This window comes from Zingiber officinale, chromosome 4B (genome assembly GCF_018446385.1).
Source record: "Zingiber officinale cultivar Zhangliang chromosome 4B, Zo_v1.1, whole genome shotgun sequence".
Lineage (NCBI taxonomy): Eukaryota > Viridiplantae > Streptophyta > Magnoliopsida > Zingiberales > Zingiberaceae > Zingiber > Zingiber officinale.
In genome coordinates, this window is record NC_055993.1 from 8,090,622 (window position 1) to 8,112,445 (window position 21,824).

A 21,824-nucleotide genomic window follows, 5' to 3' on the forward strand; every position below is an offset into this window, starting at 1 on the left:
AAAGACATCCTATCAATTAAAATAAAAAAAGTGTCATTCTCCGAACTAAAAGAGTAAAAATAACGAAATCACATAGAAATAAGATGCGATAATATAAATCATGCTCATAAAATGTAAGTAAATGTATGATAATTAATGTTTAGAAATATGCATAATCTATGCTCATCACCTGGCCAATGGCCCGACAACCTTCAACAACTCGGACAAAAGGTGACACCTAGTCAAGGACTCGACGGTGTCAAGGTACGGTCCAATGGTTGTCACCTCCAGTGCTCTAACCGCCTCGTAGGTAACACAGTTGGTAGGCACGTGGTATCCTGCATGGAGATTCCGCTTGACTATATCAACATACGATTCAATTGTTGGAGCAATCCCAATGGTTCGTGGGACCATGTATTTTGGTGTTTGGGCAAAGGGTTTAAGTTAGGTTTACCCTTGTTATTTGATATGTGTACTTGAGTTGTGCAGGACTGCAGGTGACACATGTGACTCAGGTTGACAGATTCGGGTCCGGTGAAGGATGGAGCATCCGAGGGACCATGGACAAGGCAGCAAGGACAATGGCCGAGGGAAGCGACTTCGAGGCATACGCGAAGGATGGCATTGGAGACAAGCCGCGGGCTTGGATGCATCCGAGGGACGAGAGCCAAAGGAAGTAGGCTTGAAGGCAAGAGGTCAAGGCTGCAAAGAAGAGTCAAATGAGTCGCGAGGGTACGAGTGCATGAGAGATTGTACTCGGAGTAAAATCCTAGTTTTAGGGTTTTACTGTAGCGGCACTATAGCAGTTTCTGTAGCGCACTGTAGCAGTTACTGTAGCGTACTGTAGCAGTCGACTGGTGCACTGTAGCAGATAGCCGTTGAGAGAGCCGTTGGGCTGGCATCAGTCGACTGGTGCAAGGACCAGTCGACTGGTAACGGGCAAATCAGGTTCTGATTTGTTCCAAGCTCTATAAGAAGGAGCTTGGTATGGCCGGCCAAGGTGACGATATTAGACTTGGTTAAAGCCTAATTAGTAGTCACCAAAGTGCTCAAGGTTCCCTTGTGTCCAAGTGTTGTTGGCGAGTGTTGTGGTGAGGTTTCTCCACCCACAAGGAGGTTTGAGCTAGCCGGAGGTCTTCCGGGGAGTAATCCACCGACGGATAGGGATCGTCCACCTTACGGAGACGCCGTGGAGTAGGAGCTTTATCTCCGAACCACGTAAATCGGCGCGTGTTGGTTTGCTTGCTCTTTCTTGTTCTTTGTATTTGTATTTAGCTTTCGTATTTGTGTTTGTATTATTTGTATTCCGCTGCGCAACTAACAAATACGTAGAAAGCGAACGATTTGGGGGTGCCGTCTATCCAACCCCCCTTCAAGCCGGCCACCGATCCTCCAACATCAATGACTGTCTTCTCCGGTACCCTAATTGCCTCTCAGGCAGACATTTAGTGAGCATGTGGCATCCCACGTAAAGATTTCCTTCGACTATATAAGGATCGATTGAGGTAAGTGAAAGGTATGATGGTTTTTTCTTACACGCGGATATAACGATTGCACTCTCTCTCCCATGTCTGTGAGTTTCATTTCTCAACTCATTACTAACTTGTTCATTGGAGGTACGTCAATAACACCGACTCCCGTTGACTTGCTTTGCGTCACAGGCCACCGTATATTGACCAACTAGGAGATTGTCACAGCTTCAACTCCAAAGGCATTGGGAGAGGAGAAGCCCAAGCGAGTAAATAACAATGTCATCAATGTCTTAAAAAAAAAAAGATAGCCCAGTGCACGAAGCTCCCGTCATGCGGGGTCTCGAGAAAAAATCCATTGTACGTCTTGCCTTACTTTTTGCAAGAGGCTATTTTCAAGATTCAAACTCGTGACCTTTTGATCACATGATAATAATTTTACCGTTGCGCCAAGACTCTCCTTTGATGTCATCAATATCTTATTGACTTTATATTTGTCTTCTCCACATGGGTCATTTGGATTGATTTCGGAGCATCTTCTTTCCCTTTGTTTTTTCTTCCATTGGAGATCGAGATGAATCTTGATGAGGTTGCACCTTAGAACACAATTTAAAGAGAGAGCACCTTGTTGTTGGTATATCTTCAAACTTTACCTCCTTTTCCATGCAACACATAAAGCAGACACACATTCTTTGAATGACACTTCTTTTTCTCTTCAGGCTTTTTGAGGCCTTTGCATATGCGATATGATATGCAATCGTAGGTAAGGTTTATAAAGGTTCTTCACCGACGAGATGTTGGTCTAATTAAGTCCTAGTATGAGCACTTCGTTTAGTTGTTTATTATTAAATTTCAGTTTCAAAATTAAAAAAAATTAATTCAGATTAAAATTGTAAGTTTTTATTTAACATTAATTGAGAATTTTAAGATCTAATTTCTCTTCGGAGTTGAGCATAAGTAAGCTCCTTTTTACGCTAAAGCTGAAAATTTCCAATAATCAAGAACAAAGTGATCTATGAGACCAAGAAAAAGGATAAAGTGGTCAAAAAGTAAAGAGGCATAAGTTGAATATTTTAAAAGCTTCAAATTTCCTCGACCTTTTTAGATCACGATGCAAAAAAAAATGTCTTCCCAATTTCTCTAAAATTATAAAGTGAATTTATAAACAAATTTTCAATGAATATTTTGTATTAATTTAATCATACTTAAAATATAATTCAATAGTAATTAAAAAAAAGGACAAGCTAAGCTATTGTAATGATGAGATGGACCTATACAGACATGAGTTATATCAAACTTTGGTTGTTTTATTAAACAAAACTTTACCCTTTATTTTATGTGATTTCCATAATCCCAAAATTAATGAGATTAATGTCTACCCATTTACAACAGGCATCATTATCACCTAATTAGCTGCAAAAACATGCCTTGAGATTAAGTTAGAGCATTATTAGTAAGGCATTATGTGAGTGCTCTTGGTGTGGTAGCCAACGCAGCAGCCCTTGGCGTCTACCCTAAAGATCTTCAGCAGTTCGCCCGCCATCCTCGCCGCCGCCGGCGAGCACTCCCCTTGCATCACCATCAGTATCTTCACAGCGCCGCCCTTCGCCTCCGATACCGCCTCCCTCGCCCTCCGGTTCCCCTCGGCTACGCACGCCGTCCACAGCACCGACACAGCCGCCTCCTTCCCCTCCCGCCTCACCTTCATCAATCGCCCCATCACCGCCCGCACGCACGCCTCCGCCTCTTCGCAGATCGCTGCCCGTCCCTCTGCGCTGCCGGCGGCTACCTCCATTGCCCGCAGCGCCAGCTCCGCTGCCTCGGCCGGTACCTCGGCGGCGACCAGAATCCTCGTCAGCACCGGCACCGCCCCGGCCCGCACCAACAGCGCCTTCGCGTGCCTTCCCTTGGTCACCGCAAGTAAGCACCGCAGCCCAGAGTCGGCGGCTTCAGGGTCCACCGCGCCGCGGTCGTCGTCGATTAGTAAGAGGCGGATCAGCTCGGGAAATAGATATGGCTTCTCCACGATCGAGATCGTTTTATCCCCGTCGCAGGAAGAGGACGAGAGGATCGACTCGAGAACCTTGGCGGCATCGATTCGAGATCTAAGTTGCGACTCGTCGCCCCGAAGGATTTCGATCAGGGCGGCTACGGCACCGTCGAGGTCGGCGAGGATCGCTTCGATAACGATCTCCCTTCCGCGATCGTCGGTGTATTCCATTCCCAGGACCAAGGCGAGAATCTCGGTGGCCAACCGCGACACTTCGGATCCGGCCGTACTGTCGGCGAGGAAGGAAACGAGGGCGGGGGCGAAAAAGGGGGAGGAAGCGAGGCGGTTCTTGTCAGAATCATGGGAGGTGGAGAGGAAGGCGGAGAGGCGGTGGAGAAGGGGGAGGGGGTCGAAGAGGGAGAGGGATCGGAGATGAAGAAGGAGATCATCGATGGAGGGTGCGGGGGAATGCGATGGGGGCGCCACGGGAGGGAGGAGGTGCGGAGAGGAAGATGAAGAGGAGGACCAGAGGCGGATGAGGCGTCGGAGGGTGAGGTTGGGAACGAGGTGAACAGGGGAGGGGAGTGGGAGGCGGGTGGCAGGGCAGGTCCGGTGGCCGGAATCGATCCAGCTCTGGATGGAGGAGCGGTCGTAGGTGACGCCGGTGGACAAGCTAACGGGTGACCGCATCACCTCCAGCGATATCGGGCAGCGGAAGAAGGTGGGTAACTTCACCTCCAGACCTTCTAACTTCCCACCCTTCTCTCTCCGTCTCCCCATCTATAAATCTGTTTTGATTTAATTTGATTCGTTTTGATATCTTCCCCTTCCCCCTTTCTCTTGTTTCCTTCGTCTTTATAACAGCGTAGAGAGAGAAGGAAAGATACTCCGGGATTCGACGTCAGCTTTCAACGGTCAAAAGGCAAAGCAACTTAAAGGAATGGATGTAGGGGCCCACTTACTCTCTCTCTCTCTCTCACCAGGTTTGATTTAATTTCATATAAATAGTTTCTAGAAAATTTGTTTTATTTTAAAAAAAATTCTGAAATGTACTTTTAGATGACTAAAATTTGGTGAATTATAAATAAATAAAACTTTTTATAATTACAAATTTTTTTAGACACGAACAAGTGTAATAGAAAATATAGATTTATAATTTGATTTAAATATTCAAAATATACATATTATATTACTTTCAATTTATAGGTAGTATGTTATCCTCTAAAATCAATGTCATATTACGGCTTTATTTCATTTAGTGATAAGATTTAGAAATATAAAAAAAGTTGATATCGTGATATGTCAGCCTCTAAACTTCTGCTAACTAAATAAGAAATTTCAATTTATTCTTCAACTTTTATCAATCTAATTCCTAGATTCTATCCTAATTCAGTGTATTTTTATGTTTCAATTTTTTATTTTTTATTTTTTATTTTTACACTATGCATGAAGAACTTTTATTATTATATCTATTTAGTAATGAAAGATCATACATGTTTAAAAACATACTTCAATAACAACTTAACATACTATAAATATAAAAAAAAAATAGTTATAATTATTACACAAAAACTATAAAATTTGGCTCCTGCTAGAATGATAATAATTTTACTGGGGTTTGAGCCTTAAGAATTAATGTAAGCTAGGCTATACAATAAATTTTATAAATATGTTGTAATTTAGTTTGAGAAAAAATGATGGAGAATGAAGTTCAACAATGGCAATTTCAAACTAGGTCACACCACTGGTTAAATTAGAACCAGAGACCAGGTGGACTAGCTGAAGATGAATGGATCATGGATGTCAGTTTAATTTCTAAAATTGGATCCAACCAACTAGTTAAACCAGAGGTCAAATGTTGGAATGATAGTTAACTTGAACTTAGGCTTCAGGTCAGCTGGATTTTGAGTAATCAGCAATGGAGAAACTGAGAACCATTTTAAGGTGGCCTGGGTCATTCTCGGTTCTATCTTACCGATAGTAAATAATGCCCATGTAAGGATGTTGTCAATAAAATGACAATCAATATCCATATTTTGATTCATATGTATGAGTAGGCTGGTAGATAACATGTGAAGTTGCCACCAAACAACTATATATAAAAGTAGTTGCCTTTGTTAAGTCGTGACAATCAGACTCGATTCTGAGGTAAGAATTCAAAAATTCAAGGAATATGGTTGAGTTGTGATTATTTATATCCATAGATCAGATCTGAATTTCCAACTGAGTTGATAAAGAACTTAGAAATTGTTGTGTAGATCTTGGATTTAGTATATATATATATATAACCATTTATCCCTAAAACTAGAAATAAACTCTTTTATGTTTACATTCTTAATAATCTTAATTGAGCTTGAAGTTGAAGAGGCGAGCAAAGAAGGTGAGACAAGTATCTAGCACTCATGTTTTTTTATTAGACTCTTCAATGATAATTTTAATTGGATATACTTTCTCATCTGCTTTCTAATTGCATAAGAAAACTTAGTTGTACTAGAAAATAGCCCATACATCGATATTGTTAGGCAAGTCTCCAACACCTCACCCATCAAAATAAATAAAAAAAATACATTTCTTATGTTTATAATCTGTCTGAGGCTGTGTAATTCTGCCAACTGGGTGTATGCAGTCTGTGATAAGGTCAAAGTTGGAGTTACTCTCGGACTGTGATACCTATTAAACTAAGTAAAGACGCAGTGCATGTTGGAGATACACTCCATGTCATTGTAATTATTAATAGTAGAAGTTATTTTCTACTAGGTAAGGCCAGCTGATTGATGACAGATACGGAAGACAATTTCTGTTTCTGTTTAGGTCAACATTTTTTACTTTGGTGCTTTGTCACGCTGTGCCTTTGTGCATGGCTCTGTTGCAGTGGAACTCCAAGTGGGAGACGAATATTAAAATGGCGAAGAATAACATATAAAAAGGAATTTCATAGGCATCAAAGACTTTGATGATACATAATAAATGACGTGTTTTCATGTTATGATATGGTTTAAGGTAGATCGGGAATAGATGCAAAGTTAAATAAATGTGCTCTTTTTAAATGGATAGTATTGCGAGCTCAACAAAGAAAAAAGGAGCCTTCCTCTCTCTTTATAAAAGTGGGAAATTTTGGAGAGTGTCTCTATGTGGTTTTATGCTTCATGACAAAGCGTAATAACATAAAAGATATATAGATTGTACACTTTTATTTGGTCCAGAATTCATTGCTGTTTTGATCAACACTAAACATAATTTTTCCCCTCAGTTCTTAAATTTCTATTTGGTCATAATTTCCATCACTTATCAATATAAGCATAATAATTTCTGAATCTCCCCAGATAGTCCAAATTATTTGCTCTTGAAGAACATGAGAAACTCTTGGGTGGGCTGAAAAGTCCAAGATATGGCCTTAGCACACAACTAGGCTTCATTAACATATTAGTGGAGAAAAATATAGGATTTCCTTATTGAAGTATCCTTCTAAACATCTGAGTGCCTTCTCCCCTATAGTTCTCTGAGAATCAAGTTTTCCATTTTATATTTTTCAAGACCCATCTGATAGGATTTTCATATCCCTCCATATGACCATGCTACAGTTTATGAATCAACAAGGAATGATTCATACGATCCAACACAGGATCTTGTCGGAGATCTACGACAAATATGCGAAAAACGAAAGTGGAAGCATAAAGACATAAACTGCAAATCTGCACCTGAATCTATTGACATTTTCATCCTTATTTGTTGTTGGAAGAATATGAAGATCAGAACACCAATTAGCTACAGGGTGTGATCTTCCGTAGGTGCGAGGGCAACGGCTCAGTAATCTTGATCCTATGGAGAAAGCAAGAAATGCATCGGTCCACTCTCCTATGAAAATCACACCTATATATATATATATATGGCCCAACCCCATTAGCTATCCATCAATGCTAATGGTAATTGGCTAATGAGTTCTACACATAGTCCACATCCAATACCATAAATTTGTGATTCAACACACAAATTAGATCAATTTAATGGGTTCATCTACCATGACAATCTATGTGTTATTAAGACACCTTATGGAGACTAAATCCAACACCATCAAATTATAACGCACATATACATGCAAATTAATGCAGAAGACTAATACATGAATAGGGCAGTTCAGAAAATCAGAAGCCCTACGTTTAATCGACCTATTCTTGTTAATACCATGGAACATGCTAATTATACACTAGAGAATCAGTGGACAGAGGAACTACTTAGAGCTTATTAAATTGACCTAGGTTGGTTTGAGTAGGTCATCGGAAACACAAATCTGATTTAACTTTCGTGAATATAAAAGGTTGCTAGTTTAAGTATTGTCCATGGGATCGGTATTTATTCAATCTTATTGAGAGCTGCTGGTGCTAATTTATTGTATAGCATCAATTTTAGAGCCATTTTTGTAAATTCAGCTGCAGTTTTTCAACTGCTGGTATGGATTTGATCTATAGTAGCAATTTTTTTAGTTGTATCATAAAATGTACTGAAAGATGATTTGTGAAAATAACATAAATGATTATCTTTAGCATTTATGAGGTTTAAAATAACTTGATTTAGAAAATATTCTTATCATTGGGATATGTAGATACATGCGGCTAAGCTAAGTCTTTTCCATCCTTGCAACATATACGATATTTCTCATGAAATTGATAAGATCATGCTGATTTTTCCTTGGCAGGGTGTCAAGGACACTTCCTCCAAAGCTAGGTATTCTCTTGATGGTGTGGCTCTGAAAAAATGATCCTAAGACTAAGGCAGCTTGGAAGGAAGTCGTAGCCGCTTCTCTTATCTTTCATTTGAAAGGATTTTCTTGGAGATGTTGGGATGACTCGTATTAGTAGCTTCTCGCATAGCATCCAAAAAGGTTAGGATTTTTTTTTTTTCAAATATTTGTGGCCTCATTTTTATATGATTCTTTAAATATTCTACTATTTAAATATTCCAAATTTCATAATAAAATATACCACCAATTAAATATTTATGGATCCCACCCATCAAATATTCACTTTCAAATATTCCTAATTTCACAATCAAATATCTCACCAACCAAAATTTTTATCCATTTCTCTTTAAATTTTTGATAGACAATGAATATGGAAGTGATGAAAATAGATAAAAAAAAACGATGTATATATAGGGAGAAATAAACGTTACCCAACGTTCGAAAAAATAAACGTTGAGATTAACGTTCGCTTTTTTCTTATTTGATTTTTGATTCCGTTATTGTTTTTTTTTTATATTTTTTTCTGACTTTTGTTCGTTCGAACGTTTGATTTTGTTTCTTCTAACGTTCATTTTTTTCCAATTTAATTGAATAAAAAAAATAACAAATAATGGTAGCCCACCATTTTGGTAGGCCTCGTAAGAGATTAGTACCTGATGATTTCTAATCATTCCTTAAATATTTCTCATAATGGAAGGTATTTGAGAAAGGAGATATTTGGAAAAATATACCCTTCAAATATCCCATGCTCTCACATCAAACTCCTCTCTCCCACTTTAGTTCTTGGACAAGCGAGGGATAATGTACTCTAAAAGCCCCTTTCTATAGTTCTCTAACACATGTTCTTGAAGGTTTAGAAATATTAGAAAGAAATGCCTTATCGTAATAATCTCAAATTATAAATGACATTGAGGAATTAAATTCCCATGGTAATATTAAGGAAGGTGAGTTAATGAATAATATTTAATCACCATTGCAATATTAAGATTTAAGGAAGGTAAACTTCTGAATTGGCCCTCGAACTTGACCTCGTCTTAATTCCTCAAAGTTTTATTAATTCTACACAAGCGAGTCAATGAATATCGTGGAATGTGGAAATTCAGAAAATGTTGAGGATCAAAATGCTGACACGGTGGTCTTTTCAAATTTGCCCTCCGAATTAAAGCATCCCAAATGCAGCAGCAGCAACGCGTGGTGCCACGTCAGCATCCGAATTTTGGACTTTGGCCGGCAGTTTCCTTACCTTCGTTTCTTAACGCCGAAGAGACCGACTCGAGGCAATCGATTTATATAAACCCACTTCCTCCGGCGACGATGACCATGCCCTCGTTCCGCTCCCTTCTCTCCGTACTTTCTCTCCTTTCCCTTGCCGTGCTACTCGACCCCTCCCCTCTCTCTGTCTCGCCCTACGCCATGGCCGATGCAACCACGAAGCTCCCGGAGACGGAGGAGGCTACCGTCCAAATCGTCTTCGTAGAAAAGCCCGAGACTGAAGAACCCGAGGCCTTCCACATCCGAACCCTCGCCGCCGTTCTCGGCAGGTCTGTCGATTTGCTCGCAAGGGTTATAATTTCGCTGCGGAAATTTGAGTTTCCTGGTATGCGTTTCAAGATTCGGGTTTCTTTTGGTAAAGGTCTGATTCTATTTCTCTCGCAGCGAGGAAGCCGCCAAGGAATCCCTGATTTATCATTACACACATGCAGCTAGTGGATTCTCGGCGAAGCTGACCAAGTCACAGATCGAGGAATTATCGAGTGAGTTCTCCTAGATTATTTGTTCTTTCTTAGCTTCTTGGCATGAAGAATAAATCAGATCTGTTTCATCTTTTTCTTGTTCTCAATGATTTGATTTGGAATAGTTTGTTGCGACGTTGAACTCAAAATCTTACTCTTACGGATCTAGATTTGAAGGAAAAGTGTAATCCTTTCCCTAAATTCAAAACGTCAGCCTTTCCCTGGCATTCATATCTGTTTTTTTCTTGTTCTTTGATTGGCTTGAACTCTAAATCTTGCTAGTTATGCATATAGATCAGAAGGTAAAATTTACTTGCAAACTCAAATAAGTATCATGCAATCAGAAAACACTAAGGTAATATTGACTCTGCTTGGCCTACTTCCAATCACTCGATCAATCTCAAGATATTTACATCTGCAATCTAATAGGATGTTGTCACCATGCTCCTGAATAAGCTACGTTCAACTGGTTTAATTGATTCCAACCAATTAATATTTAGGTTTCAAGTGCAAATTTTCCTAAACAGAACTTAATTCCAGTTGGATCTCAATTTATGCAATAGAGATGAGCTCTTATTTGTTTTGGCAGAATTTGAAAACTCAAAATGCATATTTCCTCTTCGTCAATTGGGTTATTTTCTAATTAAACAAACGAAACTAAAGCAAACAGAAACTGCATATACAGTTCCCTGAGCCAGCCGGAGCAAACTTAATACTTTTCTGTTTAGTTCAGTCTACATGTTGTGGTTTTCTTTCCAATTGCCAGTGCTTTGGCTTTATTTAACTATTATTGTGGGATTCATATTGTTCCCTGGATTTTTAAGCTTCCGTTTGTTCACATTTGTGCTAACCTGAGACAAATAACAGCTGCTCTGTGCTTTTCTTGACGGATTTTACAAATTTTTTGACTGTTAAAATCAACTGTTGTAGTCTATTTCACCAAATTTTATCTATATTAAATTGAATCGTGCAGAGCAACCCGGCGTTTTTCGGGTTATGCCAAGTAGGACTCTGAACCTCATGGGAGGAGGATCCGGCCCCTCTGCCGGTGCTCGTGGTTTTGGTCTCGCACGGCACATGTAGATGTGAACTCTAGTAAATGAAGAAATGGTAAGTGCATAAGAGACTTTGAGTTTTATATAAAAATCTAATAATGTCGCGCTCGATATGATGTGTGAAACTGATTGCGCAGTCTTAATTGTTTCATTGGCAATGCTAAACTGGTTCATACTTCTCGTTTGCTCTCATTGTTTTGGCCAGTGCTATGTTTTGATAGAGCCTCGGTTGCGATGTTATCTCAGAAGAGTGTTAATTTACTTACCTCTTGTGAGTTTGGAAAGGCTCAAGTTTGCAACTTCGCATTATTCTAATTTTGATTTTTCAGTTTTTCTTAGAGTCGCAATTGAAATTTGATCTTACATGTCTGCTTAAAAAGTCTAACACCGTTGCCTGCTTCGCCTCGAGAGCGTGTGGTTCATTGGTGGGGAAGGGAAGGAAAGACTCCACCGTAAAACCATTTACTACTTAGATCGAATTTGACTTCACTAACCTCAAGCAAAGTAGGAGGCGGCTCGATTTCTTCCAGAAATTTAAGCAAGAAAGTCTATAAATTCAAGTAGAAAACCCCTTCCACACATTCTCCATTTTCTTTCCTCACTTTGATTCGTGGATTCTGAATAGGATCAAGCTGTTCATGCGAATAGCATCTTGTTGTTTTGCCAAGTTTATCCATTCATTCCAAAGTTGCTCTGGACCACATTTTGGCACTTACAATTCCAGAATAATTTGAGGTGTTTGCATGTATTATAGCTTCTGACCTACTGAATTATTTAATATTGTTTGGCTAGCTCTTGTTCTTTTCAAAAACAAAACAAGGCTCATGTAGTTTCATCGTCAGTTTGTAAATTGACAAACAAAGTTGACCGCATCAACTAGTCATTTAACCTCTGAAAGCTGGCAAAACCTGCTCCATATTGATTGGTTTAGATGTTTCAGAAGAAAAGTATTGTTGTTCCACTTGCTAGATTCAAAGCATCAATGCATGCACGCTGCTGCAACCAAACACATAATATTCTACTTGACAGTGATGACTTTTAATGCCATGAATGATGAGATAACATTAGTTGCTATTCAGTCATAATATAGCAAGCCTTCACCGACACAATATTGTAGAATTGCCTGTCTGATCTCAAAGCCTAGCTCTAGCTATTTCATCTTTTCGTACAACTTGAAATATTTGTTTGTTCTGAATTTATGTTAAGTGGAATGAAACTGAAAGGCAGGATGATCGAGTGAGGGACTTATCTATAAGCCCAAACAAGTTCTGATAATTTATCTCTGTGACTTGACTGATAAATGGTTCGGTGAATCAATGACAGCGCTTCACTGTCATTTATTTATTGTTGCTGCTAGAGATCAAATTTACATGTACACAAAAGGTTTTTTTTTTTCTTTCTCTCTCTTCTATCTTCACATTATTTTTAAGTTCTGAAGAATGACAAAATTAGTCCATGTGCAGACACTAAAAACCAAATCAATCAACTCGTATACGAGAGCAAAATTGGCATGCTAACCATCGAAGCGTGAAAGAGACGACCTTTGGCAATGCAGTGAATGGATCTTTCAATTTCAAGTTTTCAAAGCGATTAAAATGCGTTTCGATTAACGAATCACAGAGAACTCCAAAGCTGATTTTTCTTAATTCACTTTTGCGCGTGGGATCACTTTTCTATGAGCAAATTGGAAGAAGTTGGTAGTGGATTGATCACAAAACGCAGGGATCCATCAATCACAGTGCGGAGGAAGAAGAAGGAGAGTGGTCCTTTGCTTCTTAAATTACCCTTACCCTCTGTACTAGAGTAAGTAGTGGGTGGTGATCCGACCGCTTGGTCCGGGCCTTTGTCAGAATCCGCTCACCGCCTCATCGCTCACGTCACCTCTCCCCGTCGCTTCCGCCTGCCTTCCTCCTACCATTGTTATTCCTCCCGTTCTCTTATTCACTAACTGGTTCCTTCACTGAACATTGGAGGAACTATCTGTGCTTATCGGGTGTAATCAAGTCTGAGTCAAATTTTTAAATATTTAAATTTAATTGATAATTGAATCGAATTTAAATTTTATTTAATGAATATATTTCAGATTCATAAATTTATTCAAATTTTTATCGAGTATAAATAAATTTAATAAATATAAATTATAAATTTAAATATTAATTAAAAATTTAATTATATATTTAAAAAAAATTATAATATACTTATTAAAATTTATAATTTTATTTTAATAAATAAATTTAATATATTTATTTATATTTTCATAAATAAAATATAAATTATAAATTTAATATTAAAATTATTATTTCTTCATTTAAAAATTAATTCATGAATTATAAATATGTTCATGAATTAATGAGATGAGTATTTTAAAATTTGAATTTGATTTATTTATTTTAATGAATCTTATTAAATGAATTTTCATCTAATCAAATTTTGAATAGTGTGGAGGATGTAGGTTCATTTGCACCCTTATCTGCGCTTGCTTTACTTTAATTTAGCTTCGGTGCAGGTTAAAGTACAATGAGGAGAAGGTACGCCAGGAACGCCTTTTCTCGACTTTATATATTCTTTCTTTTGTGGTGAACGAACCAGGAGGGGTCAACCAAAGAGTGCCGTGAGAGAGATAGAGAGCGAGAAGTCTATGGACGAGGAGGTCGAGCTGGATCAGGATATGGATGGATTTATCAGGTTCATGACGCCGGAGATGGACCGCAGGTGAGGAGCCGCACAGGGGAGGGGGAGCTCTACTTGCTGCTCAAAGCTCGTTTGTAAGCGCTTCTCTTTCTCGATTTTTGGGGGTAGGTTTGTTGATGAATCAGTGGGGAAAGGGGGATTTTTAGGGCTATTCTTGTTCAAAATTTATTTTTTTTGGTGATTAATCGTTATATGTGCGATCTTTTCGACTTAGGCTTCTGCTGTATTGTAGTAAACTTGCAGATTTGGGATCAATCTCGGTTTTTCCCCTTCTCTTGGCGATTGATGGTCTATTTTTTTTCTCTCTCTCGACTTGAATATGGTGAATTCTGTAAGATTGATTCTCTAATAAATATTCTTATCTCTATTCGTTCATAGATTCTTCATGAAGTTCTTCAAGATTTGTTATTTTGCGCTGTAGATTTGCATGTGCTATTCAGATATGTAAGAAAGAAATAGTTATTGGGATATGTTGGTTCAGATCACCATTTTCTTCTGAAACCAAACGTCTGCTCCTTGGAAATTTCGATCCTGTTTCTCGTTATGAGCTTGTATGATTTGAACTTGTGCTATATCTGAGAAATTGTTTTGCCCTCTTTTCTCCTTCAGCTTAGTGTAGATTAAACTGTTTCAGTTCATGACTGTGCAACTGATTTTTGCCTGTAACAAATTAGATCAGTAATTTTTATCATCAATAACTTTGAGATTTACAAACATCCCATACCTTTTCTTCCATTCACAACTGATCATTTGGTTCTATAAAATGATCACACCTTATGTGAATCTGTTCTAATTCTTATTATCGCTGTTGAGAAATTTCTGTTTTCTTTTCATCTGTGTCTCCTTTCCTTGCTCTGTTGAATGGTTAATTGGTTTCATTGTCTGGGGTTTTTCAGTTTTGCTCGGCAACTGATCGCAAGGCATGACTCTATTTAATGACTGAACAACTTCTTGTTTGAAAGAAGGAGAATAGGGCATGAAATACTTGTAGTTATAGAGCCAAGAACTAAGATGGATCTTAAGCTGAGAAAACCTCCTGAAACATCATCAAGAGCTTCCTCCACAATGGTGAATGATATTTCTAAAAATCTCAAGCCAGACATGCCGTTCATCCAGTTTGATTCTTCAAGTTTGGGCTACAGTGTTGGACAGGATCGATCCATGTCTGAAGTCTCTCCACAAGTAGTAAACCAATCTCACTGTTTTTATGCTCCAGAAAGAGAGACAAAAATAAAAAATCATCTTGGACCTTCGTCAGTCATCGATTGGAACCCTAGACTTATGCTGAGCAATCTCTCATTCCTTGAACAAAAGATCCACCAAGTACAGGATATTGTGCGTTCGATAATCAGCCAGGAAGATCATGTAGTTGATAGAGGTAATGAGTTAGCAGCGCAACAACAGCTTGTCACAGCAGATCTAACTTACATCATAATTCAATTGATCTCTACGGCTGGCACTCTTCTTCCCAATATTAAAAATACACTTCTCTCTACTGATCCTGCTGTTGGTCAGCCAAGCAGTGCCATGGGCATGAACACTAACCTATCTTCCTGTGGTGGTCAGAAACCAATTGAGATCTTGCCTCCAGAGGTTGCTAAATCTTCCGAGTACGACGAGCTGATGAAAGATTTCGATGCTTGTGTTGGTGAAGGAGATGAGCTGATCAAATGCTTGAATAATGCTGGGGCTGAGTTATCTGAGTCTATGCCAATTGATGACCATGATGCGAAGGACTATGACGACGGAATGGATGGAGAGAACCTCCCCCCTGGTTCCTATGAGGTACTGCAACTGGAGAAAGAGGAGATTCTGGCACCACATACCCATTTCTGTTTGATATGTGGAAAGGGGTTCAAGCGAGATGCAAACCTAAGGATGCATATGAGAGGACACGGTGATGAGTATAAGACTCCAGCTGCTCTCGCAAAGCCCAGCAAGGAAGCAAGCTCGGAACCGCCAATAATCAGGCGATATTCATGCCCTTTTGTTGGTTGCAAGAGGAATAAAGAGCACAAGAAGTTCCAGCCTCTCAAGACTATCCTGTGTGTGAAGAATCACTACAAGAGAAGCCACTGCGACAAGAGTTATACCTGCTGTCGATGCAAAACAAAGAAATTTTCTGTCATCGCAGACCTGAAAACACATGAGAAGCACTGCGGCAGAGACAAGTGGATTTGTTCCTGCGGGACTACTTTTTCGAGAAAGGATAAGTTGTTTGGGCATGTTGCGCTGTTTCAAGGTCACACTCCTGCCATTCCCATGGACGATGCCAAAGTCTCAGGAGCACCAGACCAAGTTCAAGCAAGCGAATCAACAAATGGAATGGCGGAGCATACGGGCTTCAACTTCACCGGGAACACCCCAAATGATGCTCAGAGTCTTGATATAAAGGGCGCTGATGACTGCCAGGGTTATTTCTCACCCATGAACTTCGACGCATGCAACTTCATGGGGCTCGACGAATTCCCACGTTCAGTATATGAAGTTTCTGAAAGCCCTTTCTCCTTTCTTTCAACTGGTTCCTTCAGTTTCATACAAAGACATGGAGAAAATTAGTTTCATTGGGGAGTGGAAGATCAATGGCTTAGAAAACCATGTTTATCTAGTTTAATAATAAATTCTGCTGTATGGTTGTAATAGTGTGGTGAAAAGAATCACCATTATCTGATGGTTGTCCTAGTTTGATGCTCTTTCTTCTGTTGCCATGACATTTCAAGAAGCAGTGTTATCACCATTATCTCATCATACAATCCTTAATTCAATTGTGGGTCAGTGGGTGTTCATTTCAGATATTTAAGATTGAATTTGTTTCTCTTGGATAAGCTGGAGATAAGATTAAAGGATTTGTTAAATTGATGATTAATTATATTTATTACAAAGTTGAAAGTATGTTTGTTGATTTGGTAAAGTTCTAATTCGAATGTCAAAAGCTTGTATATTCAGTAATTAACTAAAAATTTTCAAAGTGAAGATGAATTAGTAAATTTAAAAAAATTTTAATTGGAATGTCAAAACTCGTCTGTAAAGGCGGACCCCTCGATTTAAGCCTTGTAATAGTATCTTAATAACATTAAACTTAGTTATTAGAGGAAATAAGACAAGAAAAAAAATCTACGGTGCAAAATGAAAAAGTCCCCCTCCCTCAACTTTGATATCTGTATCGTATCCAAAGCCGAAAGGGAGGAGAGGACAGAGGAGGGCTCATGGAGGCTTTCGCAGTTGCAAGATCTTCGTCGTTGTCTTCTTTGCCCGTCGTCGTTCTCGCCTACAAGACCACGCCGCCTCCTCGCAAGAACAACGCCTCGCCGCCCCGCAAGCAGAAGCCACCCACCATCGCCGAGGTCCAGAGGGCCATTGGCGTCGCCGACGAGCCCTTCCTCCGCTCACCTGGCGGATCCGAATCTTCTTCTTCCTCTTCTCCTCCTTTTCTCGGGTTCTTCATGCAGGAGAGCGCCGCGGAGAGGAAGCTCCGGGAGGCCGCCGAATGGATGGTCGAACGCACCGAGGCCCAGGCGCAGTCTGGTAGGGTTCCCCTCTTGATTTTGTTATACTGCTGCAAAAGGCTTTTTTTTCAAAATAAATAAATTAAGTGATGTCTTTAGTTCATATATCTATTATGTTATCTTAGAAATCACTTGCTAATCGAAATGAATGATCGCCTCTCTCAGTCCAATTCAGCTTCCACTGAAGAGACTGACTGGTTTATGCTAGGTCATGCATCATGTTATGCCTATATAGTTGAAATGGTTAACTTCTGTTGACTGAATCCTTGAGATCCTGAATTGAACTTGGCGAGCGAGTTGCTCTATTCTTAGGAAATTTGAAACCTTCGACAAGCTAGGTCATGCATGATTGATATGGTAAGAGGGAAATGGTACCCTAATCTTACAATTTGTTGGGATATTCTCAAGCAGATTCGTTCTGGAGTAGCAGAAACTGAAACAATCTGCTTCTTTTTGTTATAAATTGCTTTTACCATCTGTAATATATACAAAGTGCACCTCTGTTCTCAACTAGGAGATCAAGTCTCTTGCAGTAATAATTGGCCCAATAGTCTAGGCGGAACAGTGGAAGTCCGGCAATCACCTAGATGCATGCTCAGTCTGTCTTTTCTAGGATGCATTCTGTAAGTGCTTTCAGTGTTTTTGTCCTGTAAAAAGCATTATTTGTTATGTCAGCCAGTGCCCATTAGATCAAGATAATAACTAGTGGTTGTACCAATAAAACTTTGCCAATGAACGGAACAAATGCCTGGCTGTTCATACCTGAACTTCTGAAGTAGGTTTGAGGTTTATTTTTTTTATCGAAAAATCTAAGTGAGAGGAACCATGGTTTCATCGTGTCCAGTAGTAAACAGGAGGCAATCAGAGAGGGAAAAAAAAAGAACAACCAGCTGTCTTGGCTTTCTTGAGATGGTTCACTCTAGATCCATTATTGTTTCTGGTCTATAGTGTAAGTTAGTGGTCAATTTATTTGATGAAACCTGCCTACATTTTCTTAATAAGAACCTTATTTATCATTTAAAATCAAAACGCCAATTATATTACCTGGCTTAATTATTTACTTGTTGATCCAATTTGTGATTAAGCCTAAAAAAGATCATTTCAAAATGATTGAAATGGTATAACACTACAACAGTATGTAGATTTTAGAAAAGCAAAATAGAAAAACATGAAATTTGAAAAAGATGAAGAAGAATGAGATGCTCAAGTTAAACAATTCCCTTAGGGCCTTAGCAATGGTCGGTAGATGCAGAGCTTTCTTCCTTTTTAGTATGTAACCCCCATAACTATCCTTTATGTTCACAACTTTTATTATCATGATGTAGTTGGTAGGTCTTTTGCCACCGTCCCCTTAAAAAAAAATTGTCGCTAGTAACAAAAGACAGATTCTTAAATCTAGCTTTGAAATCTGATGGAGATGGAAAAGCACCATCAAAAATATTTCTTGTTTTTGAAATCTGATAGAAAGAGATTCCTGATGTTTATATTTGCTAATTATGAATCCTAGTCACTGAACACTTCCCTACTAATTGCTTGATAATTTACTTGCATTGCCATGATACTTTTGCAGGGCAAAAGATGTTGTTGCTTTTATGTCTGAACATCCTACCTGTGTGGCTTTTACTACTCTTGGTGGCTTCTGGAGTTTTAAAGTTGCCGTTTGATCTTCCAATTTGGAAAGACATCATCTCCTGATATCCAAATTAATATTTGGTCCTTAGAGGTCCTGCTATATGCATACAAGTGTGCCGTTTAGGCTTTAAGCCTTCATATGTCTAGCTAACCTGTATATTCACTGCTAAGGATCATATTTATCTCATGTTGTTTCATTTGAATATTTGCTGTGGGAAACTGGCCTTCAAATACCCCTGCTCACTGCTGCACTAATCGCATTACAGCCTCGCTATCTCTTTACTCACTGTCAGTGACAACTGATAAGAGGAAGACATGCATTAGATTTAGTTGCAGGATCTATCCTCACAGGAGTTGAATGTCGATAGATTTTTATTTTTTATCTGGAAGTTGGTGTAAACATAAATTGATATCCCATGGCAACTCCTGCAACAGGATGAATATGCCATGTGCAGTGTTTCCAAACCAGATCAGATTCACTTAATCTTCATGCAAAGGGTCACGGTGTGTATTGGGCGAAGTCCTCTATGATTTATGCCCGATTGTATGGGACAGTCGGACTTTCTGCTGAAATCTATTCAAAGTACTGATAGAATAATTCTATTTCACAACTTATCAATCAATTTCATCCAGAGAGCAAATAATGTTCTTGGAGAGGGTACACAAACCGTGCCAACTTGCCTTCCATCATGCAAAGGCAATTACTCCAGAGACCCACCTCAACAACTCGCCAGCCTTTTTATCAGTCGAACAGAAACCAATTACGGATCACAGAATCCAGAAATTTATGAGATTGATTTGAAGTTACTGTGAAATTTATGAGAAAACAAAAGCAGTTCATGTGATTAATCATGGGGCCTTATCATTCATCAGTGTTGGTCAACATGGACCAAGTAGCAGTTAGCAGACCACAACCTGCTCCCTCCCTCCCTCCCATATAAATAAAACTCACTCTTGACTTTTCTGTCCAAATTCCAATCTCGACTCCATCTTCACTCTCTCACAGACACAGCCATGGGCAGGTCTCCCTGCTGTGAGCAGGCTCACACCAACAGAGGAGCTTGGAACAAGGAAGAAGACGATAGACTCATCGCTTACATCAAAGCTCACGGCGAAGGCTGCTGGAGGTCTCTACCCAAAGCTGCAGGTTTTCCTTCCTTTTATATAGATATTGTTTTTTTTTGTAATTTTGATCAATTCCTTCTTGGTTGATTTGATCGCTGAGATTGCAGTTACTTACTCTGTTCGTTTGGTTATTAGGCCTTCTGCGCTGCGGCAAGAGCTGCCGCCTCCGGTGGATGAACTACCTCCGACCCGACCTCAAGCGCGGTAACTTCACCAGCCAAGAGGACGAGATCATCATCAACCTCCACGCCTTGCTCGGAAACAAGTAAGTCATCGCTGTTCAAGGAATTCCATTATTTGTTAATCCCTCTCAATCTATATTTATATATTTATTAATGTTTATCACTTTTATAAAAAAATATTAATAAAGCGTTAATTCTCAATTTTATAATCATTAATAATCTTGTTTTTTTTTTAATTTGCAGCTAAATTTTTGTGATGGAAGCAACTAAATTCGCACTAATATAATTTTGTGGTGTTGGTAGATGGTCGGTGATAGCAGCGAAGCTACCGGGAAGGACGGACAATGAGATCAAGAACCACTGGAATACCCACATCAAGCGCAGGCTCATCGGCCGTGGGCTCGACCCCAAGACCCACCGCCCCATCAAGACTACAGCTGCCGCGGTTTCTCCGGCGCCACCGCCGGCGCACGATTTTGCCGTTGTTTCGTCGAACGATATCGACGCGGCGCCGGAGGAGGGGCAGAGCAGCACCACCTCCGGAGACGTCGTCAACCTCGACCTCAGCATCAGCCTTTGCCTTCCTTCTTCGCGGTCGCGCACGGCCTGGCCGGAGGTCGCGACGACGCCGCCACCTCCGGCGGATGAAGCCGCCGCGTCTCCGACGACCATTTGCTTCTGCTACCACCTGGGCTTTCGCAGCGGGGAGGTCTGCAGCTGCCATATTGCGAGCTCCAGGAGGCATTCCCTTGGCTTATACATGCGATTGGAAGAAGGGCAACGGATTGAAAATTATTGTGTGGACAGCTAATTGGTTAACCATGATTGATGGGGTTTTTTTCCTTCTTTTTTATGAAGTTGCATAGATCAGCTTCAGGTGGTTTGGTAGGCGAATTAATTAGTTAATGAAGAGTCCGTTCACATATGGTTGGGATTCTGCCATGGACGTAGACTTGTCTCCTGCATTGTTTTCGCAGCAGAAATCGGTAGAAATGGAGTTGATGATCCCTCTCTTCTGTTGTAAGTGTTGAATTCTTCGTCTCGCACAACCATCTGAGAGAAATAGTAAAATCGAATTTCTTTCAAACTCAAACAATAGTACGCACTGATAAGTTATCTGTCTATCTTTATAACTTTTTTTTTAATCAAAAAGGAATGATCACTGTTTTACAACATTTTTAATCAGAAACTGTGCAGTATTGGAGATTTTCTAGAGGAAAAATATCGTTAATTACTAGAAAAAAAATTAAACGAGAACATAATTTTTCCCCCTTTCCAATCCATCTTTATCATGCATGTCTCTACGATATCGGTTCCAACTGTTGCCTTCTCCTATCGTGACACCTTTATCTTCATTCATATCCAAGTCTTTTACTTTGCTGAAGATCACCATGATAATTAGTCACGCACGGTTCGTGCCAAAGCCTCCACATGCATCGATTGCCTTATCTTTGTCATTATCATGCCAATGTCATCTAAATCTTCAACCAATGAAACTATGGATCCTAAAAAGGGCAAAAGAGAAGATGAAAAAATTATATATATATTAGTAATAATAATGTAGTTTGATATCTATATATTCATTTTAAAATTCTTAATCTTACTTAGCTTGAAAAGGAGCCGTGCCTTATCCCATTGAAAGACTGAGCTTCAAGCATTGATTAATTTATCTGTAATTTCTTTATCATGTAAAAAAGTTAGTAGTTGGAGGTTAGTAGGGGAAT

General features: G+C 39.4%; 5 protein-coding genes across 6 annotated transcripts; 4 read left to right on the top strand and 1 right to left on the bottom strand.

Moving 5' to 3' along the window:
* Positions 1-2,734: 2,734 nt before the first annotated feature.
* LOC121974634 (U-box domain-containing protein 28-like) lies at positions 2,735-4,273 on the bottom strand. Its single transcript, XM_042525782.1, has one exon. The coding sequence runs from the start codon at positions 4,216-4,218 to the stop codon at positions 2,899-2,901; it is 1,320 nt and encodes a 439-aa protein (XP_042381716.1). The 5' UTR covers positions 4,219-4,273; the 3' UTR covers positions 2,735-2,898.
* Positions 4,274-9,367: 5,094 nt separating this feature from the next.
* Positions 9,368-11,273, top strand: LOC121974635 (subtilisin-like protease SBT3.17). Its single transcript, XM_042525783.1, has 3 exons — positions 9,368-9,717; positions 9,833-9,930; positions 10,883-11,273. The coding sequence occupies exons 1-3, from the start codon at positions 9,491-9,493 to the stop codon at positions 10,990-10,992; spliced, it is 435 nt and encodes a 144-aa protein (XP_042381717.1). The 5' UTR covers positions 9,368-9,490; the 3' UTR covers positions 10,993-11,273.
* Positions 11,274-13,524: 2,251 nt separating this feature from the next.
* On the top strand, positions 13,525-16,446 carry LOC121974637 (zinc finger protein STOP1 homolog). 2 transcript variants are annotated; one of them, XM_042525786.1, is made up of 2 exons: positions 13,525-13,759; positions 14,552-16,446. In XM_042525786.1, exon 2 carries the CDS (start codon positions 14,667-14,669, stop codon positions 16,212-16,214), a length of 1,548 nt encoding a protein of 515 aa, XP_042381720.1. In that variant the 5' UTR covers positions 13,525-13,759; positions 14,552-14,666; the 3' UTR covers positions 16,215-16,446. The 2 variants fall into 2 exon arrangements, with proteins under 2 accessions (XP_042381720.1, XP_042381719.1); XM_042525785.1 differs by having other exon boundaries at positions 13,525-13,729.
* A 362-nt stretch (positions 16,447-16,808) lies between these two features.
* LOC121974639 (probable NAD(P)H dehydrogenase subunit CRR3, chloroplastic) lies at positions 16,809-18,998 on the top strand. Its single transcript, XM_042525788.1, has 2 exons — positions 16,809-17,180; positions 18,732-18,998. The coding sequence occupies exons 1-2, from the start codon at positions 16,862-16,864 to the stop codon at positions 18,854-18,856; spliced, it is 444 nt and encodes a 147-aa protein (XP_042381722.1). The 5' UTR covers positions 16,809-16,861; the 3' UTR covers positions 18,857-18,998.
* A 142-nt stretch (positions 18,999-19,140) lies between these two features.
* Positions 19,141-21,107, top strand: LOC121974638 (myb-related protein 308-like). The gene is made up of 3 exons (XM_042525787.1): positions 19,141-19,940; positions 20,054-20,183; positions 20,404-21,107. The coding sequence occupies exons 1-3, from the start codon at positions 19,808-19,810 to the stop codon at positions 20,909-20,911; spliced, it is 771 nt and encodes a 256-aa protein (XP_042381721.1). The 5' UTR covers positions 19,141-19,807; the 3' UTR covers positions 20,912-21,107.
* The last annotated feature ends 717 nt before the right edge of the window (positions 21,108-21,824 follow it).